General features: G+C 31.1%; 1 protein-coding gene across 1 annotated transcript in view; it reads right to left on the bottom strand.

The window, feature by feature from the left end:
- Positions 1-3,573: 3,573 nt before the first annotated feature.
- LOC124543301 overlaps positions 3,574-6,000 on the bottom strand; it is a 33,629-nt gene continuing 31,202 nt past the window's right edge. The window contains exon 8 of the mRNA XM_047121482.1: positions 3,574-3,765. Coding sequence (XP_046977438.1) covers positions 3,613-3,765 — 153 coding nt within the window. The 3' untranslated portion in view covers positions 3,574-3,612. The remainder of the gene's footprint in view (positions 3,766-6,000) is intronic.

Here is a 6,000-nt window from a genome sequence, read left to right as displayed (position 1 = left end):
TTAGAAGTAACGAAAGAAGAATATTCAACTCAATGGTACTAAATGCACCAAACATACTCGGTAGCCAATGTGTGATGCAGTTGTGGCACCCATTTTATTTTTTCACTGAGAGATACAATTACCTAACAAAAAAAAACAGGCATACGAACATTCTATTCTTGATTGTTTTATGTTTATTAATACGTGTACATTTATTACTAAACCTCATAAATTTTCCCTATTGAGGAATATAATCTTGTACAATCAATCGTCAAAGATTCATTGACTCTGCTATTACAATTTATATTAATTTCAAGGTCAGAGGTCCACTACTAGCACAGAGTTGCTAATATAAAAATCTATATTCAGTTATAGTGCGAACAAATTGGGTACATGAGTTTCTTGGGTGTAAATAAATAATTACTATTATTTTTATTATTTTCTAGAGGTTTCCGCATAACAGTCGCTCTCGCTTCGCTTGGTCGTGCAAGTATGTTCGTTGCTTTCTTTCTTCCAATTAGTGCCCTCTAGATGCGGGTGCTATTTAATTGTGAATAGAAGGGCTCATATCCGCTCCTCTAATGAAGTGCCCACTTAGAAGTTTTTAAGGGAATTCAGGGAAGCATAGACTTGCGGCTTTATCGAATAATTAGAATGACTACTCTGTAAGATATATCTTAAACACGAGACAGCTCAAGACATAATAGTTTTTGTCAAAAAATGTGTAATGTCAAAAATATTCGCAAGACTGTTCGAATTGTCAATTTCCTAATATTTAGAAGACATCATTATTTTGAAATTGTTGCCATTGCAAAAAACCACATTCTCAACTGAAGAGGCTGCGGTGTCATTTTCACATATTTCGAGTCTCGATGGAGCTTCTTTCCTCACGGAACAAGAGTGTTCTGTCTGATATTTTCGTAAAGATTTACTACCTGTCTTATTACGTACTTAACTAGATATTAAAAGTTTATTAATTACATGTTACCTGCAAATACCATTTACTTACTAATTTGAGATACCTGATTTATTAATATCGAAAATTTGCTTTGAGTTTAAATCCAAAATATCAACCCTTAATTAGATGAGTAGACATCTGAGTTGTAAGGAATTAATATAAACTAAAAAAAAAATGTCTTGAGTCTACGTCAACTCGTAGTTGAATCAGATTTTCAGATGTCTTAATTCCACACATGCGTAGAAGTACCATCTTAAGGTAGGGAGACGAATTACGTGACCGCTTAAAGTGCCAGATTCACAGAAACATCCTAAGTATAATAATTGTCATTCATAAGAATTACTTTATAACGCTTGAAGTTTGATCACAAATTCTATTAAAAGTTTTGTTTTAAACAGTGTAATTCATTTCAGGTACATCGTGAGAACTGTCACAAATATTTTATGCTGTGCAACATCAAATTTCGATTCGATTTTTGAAATCGTGATACTTAAAATATGGCACATAAAGATAGACACATTTGTACTTTTAGCGAGTAACCCTAGCCTTCCAATACGGTGTTATATCATAGGATGTCATAATTAATTATATCAAATTATAACATAAAACGATTATAATTGAAGCTGTTTATTTTACATGAATATGTACTTATGAAATTATCATTTTAATTAGTTGTTTAATAATCTGATGAACTTTAAATAATATTTTTTTATGTGTCATATTTTTTAAGACTGGCAAAAACAAATATATTTAATTTTTGATAAAGAATGACCTAATGTTGTCTTAAATTTTTGCGATTATTACACATTCAAATAAAACTAGTTTTAACGGATTTTAATCGCATACATTAATTATTTTTAACATCCCGACGTTTAGAGCACTTTACAGCGTTCTTGGTCACGGGTAGACATATACGCGAACTAGTCTTATTTCAAAGAATGACCTGTCACGAAAAAATATTTGGACGATTGCGTGGTATTGACAATTAAATATTTTTTGGAGAATTATTATCAGACTTTATTATGTCATCCTGATCAAATGAAATTACCTACCCGAGTAGGCATCGTTGCCTGCGTGGCAAATAATTTAGCATCTATTTTTTTTTTTTAAATAACATAGCGACCACTCTGTGGATGCTTTCGCTGGCGGTTTTTCCGAACCGATACGACTTGGGAACCATCAAGCTTCACCTTTCTTTAAAGTCTGGCAACGCAAGCCACCAATATTGCAGATGTACATTGGCGGTGGCAATCACTTTCTTTAATATAAAAAAAATCTTATACCAAAAACATATACCTAAAGAATTTACTTACTTGTCTTCATAATTTTTGGAACAAAAAGCATGGAACAAAATGCACACATATTCGTAAACACGCATCTGTAGTACCGTTTAGTATCTCCCACATAAGTAGCGTAACAGCAATCGGTACAATCTGCCTCCATGAATTTAACGTGAAGTAAATTTGTATTTAACAATCAGAAACGTTCAATAATCCTTCAATCTAATTTTCATACTAAGTATGAAAAATCTACATTAGAAAAATAATCTGTAATATATTTAATAAGAATAAATTTGATAGCAATACACGAACAAAATTTCAATTGTGAAGTCGCAGCGGATTTCAACGTCGAGCACGAACGCTCTTGCAGTTAACAAAGAGCTCATGCGGCACTGGTAGTAAATCAAAGGAATGCTGTCTTCCTCGATGTCCGCAACGCGTCACAGCCGCGTATTTCGCTTATAAAAATATTATTATTTACTTGTATAAGCTTAAGAAAACTTTGTTCAAAGGTACAAAGAGTGAAATTGGAAAAAGGGCTGTTTTATGATGTGGCAAACAATTGCAGTATTATTTCTGGTGGTATTATTGTAACTGTTTTGCCATTTTCATCTAAAATACTGACAATTTTAAATTAATTCAATATTTACATTTCAGAGTAAATAAATAATTTAAATATCGACGTTCACCTGCCGTCCGATTTTGTAAGAATTCACTTCGAATATCACATATAAAATGCAGACTGAAATTTATACGCCTTTTTGTAACGTGTATCCTAACAATATTATATATAGTAAATGTTGCGTATTAGAAACTAATATTTCACCCTCGTATTCTGTAGTGAGATACGAGTTTCTTATTATAGAATAATTCAACTGTTTTTAATGAGAACGCAAATAACAAAAAACACGTGTTGTCTTATAACGTACCGAGGAGCAGTAAACGATAAATTATTTAGCTTTTGTAATTTCAGTAGTTCGGTATGGCCGAAATAATATTACCGTTTTATAATAATGCTCCAATCTCTCTATCTTTTGTTAGAATGCCACGCTATCGTCCAATTGTTTTCTAATGACAGCTCAATCATATTTAAAATAAGAAATAGTGTTACATGCCAGTATTAAATGCTATGCCATATAAAATAATATTAATTACAGTTTTACCAATGATTGATCAATTAATTACAATAATAATTGTGCTATATTCATAATATGGCATAATAATGTGATATAAATTATTATATAGAATCATATGTCATGACACCGTATTGAAGGCTAAGGTTATTCTCGTAACACTTTGCTTATATTGAATCAACAACTACATTTATATAAACTGGGTGAAAATGAGAATGAAAACAAAATAGTTATATTTTATTTAAACATAAATTCGACATATCTAATTCATATTCATCGCAGATACATCTATGACACTCGACGCTTTTTTAGGCTTCGAGGAATCTTCGTAAATATTTGTAAGCGATGATTCTGCACTAGGCAGACTTGATCTGCTCCTGAATATAAGTGGAAGGTGGTTGCATTCATATTTATCCTGAAATTGTAAAAATATTCCAAATATAATTCCATACAAATATAATATTACAGTTTTTCATTTGAGCGGTATTCAAACAAGCATAGATCAAAAACTTATAGAAAGCTTACTGGACAAGTATTATGTGTACGGCGATAAAGATTGTCGGGCTAAATCATTATTTATCAGGAAGAAAAAATTGATCGGAGGAATCAAGGATCGTTCAACGGGCGTTTCTTTTTAATTTACAGACTAAAAACTTTAATTGTATAGAACTAAGACGGAACAAAAAGACAGCAATTATTGTTGCAAGTTGTGCGGGCAACTTCGTGTGCGTTTAAATTTAACAAAAATTAAACGCTAAAACTCCTTACTACATCAGCTACCAGTGAAACTTCCGTCAAAATAGTAATTGTTCCAGTAATTATCCAAAACAAACATACAAAAATAAAAAAAGTAATTTTACTTTATCTTCCGTGTAATACATACACATGCATTTTGTATAAAAAAGATATTTTAATATTAGAATCAGACACTCCAATTTTAGTATATGTAATAAATATAAATAAAATAAAAATAATTTTGCAACATGATTATAAAAAACGTTAAGCTGACGAGCCAACTAGCATTTAGTATGGAATACAGGCAACGCGGAGGCATTAAATAAGACGATTTAGCTCCCATAAGAACTTAAACGCTGTTACCTTAATACTGATAATGGCTCACTCGACTCGACAATACAATGTATTGCTTGGTTTTAAAATATTTCATAGCCCAGTTGTCATGACAACGGGGTTTCATATTAAATTATGCCATGAAATAATAATGCTATACATATGTGCGCGTGAAAAGTTCTACTTCTTTATTTCCTTTATTCTTCTTCATATTATTTATTATGTTACATGCATGTAAAAAAATATGTGTTATATTTTAATAAAGGTAATTTCTTCTCTTTCATCACTACTATAACTTTAATTTCATAATTAAATTTTTAATATAATTAGAATTATAAAATAAGATAATGTGTGATTTTGAATGAGTCGACTCCCAATTGGTAGTTAAACGAACAATATCATCATGTAGTTTACAGGTCACCCTGTGCGCGCAGCAGAAATAAAACACCTTCACCATTTTCTCACAACTCTCCAAAACAAGAACAACTTCTTGAATAATGTTACGAACATAATTAACTCAAGTATGTATAAACACTAAAGATCCGTCCCGTTATACCTTTTTTTTGGTATATGTTGGCGGACGATCATATGGCCACCTGATTGTAGGTGGTCACCATTACCCATAGACAATGACGCTGTAAGAAATATCAACTATTCCTTAAATAGTCAATGCGCTAACCTTGGGAACTAATATATTATGTCTCTTGTGCCTGTACTTATTACACTGGCTCACTCACCCTTCAAACCGGAACACAACAATACTAAGTACCGTTGTTTGGCGGTAGAATAACTGATGAGTGGGTTGTATCTACCCAGATGGGCTTACACAAAGCCCTACCAGCTAAAATAACACAGCGTATACGCTAATAAATAATTCTTCTAAAATATTTGTCATAAACTTAAATCATAGCCCCAATCACCTTGTTAATTTGTCATATATGTTTTTCAGATAATTACTAATATTTTTATTACCCTCCATTTATTTAGTAAAAGTTATGCTTGGAGTAGTACTTGAATACCCTTACAAGTCGTGATGGAAGAGTACCCTTAAGCTATGTTATATTTTTAATTACTGTATGATATTCTACATAAGAATACAAAACGCTATAGAATTTGACATAACAATCAGTCAATTATAAATCTGACAAAAATATTATAAAAAAAATAATTTGTAATAAAATTTTCTTTCAAAAATATCCTTTGTTTTTATAAAAGCTCCAAGAGATTTCTCTTACAGCGCATTTCATCTACCTACGATACCAAGACCAAGTTAATTATGAGGGCGGAAAGAAACGTCAAAAATTTAATAACAAGCTATACTGTTAACGTTGCTACTTATAATCTCTGGAATAAACTAAAAATTCCGCCAACATTCCACGTATTCGATATTTAAAAAAATGTAATTAATTTTTCATGAAACAGATAAAAAATGTTATAGTCTATACAAATTAATACAACAACAAAAATATATTTAGAACGAACGAATATTGATTTTAAAAATAAGTATCTCGCTGTTAAATATTTGTTATCGTCAATTTATAAATTATTATATGACATGTGCCCTGTTGATCAATTTTGAGGC

The sequence above is a fragment of the Vanessa cardui genome, chromosome Z (genome assembly GCF_905220365.1).
Source record: "Vanessa cardui chromosome Z, ilVanCard2.1, whole genome shotgun sequence".
NCBI classification, from domain to species: domain Eukaryota; kingdom Metazoa; phylum Arthropoda; class Insecta; order Lepidoptera; family Nymphalidae; genus Vanessa; species Vanessa cardui.
Note: the sequence above shows the minus strand (reverse complement) of the source record. Positions and strands in the feature narration are given on the sequence as shown.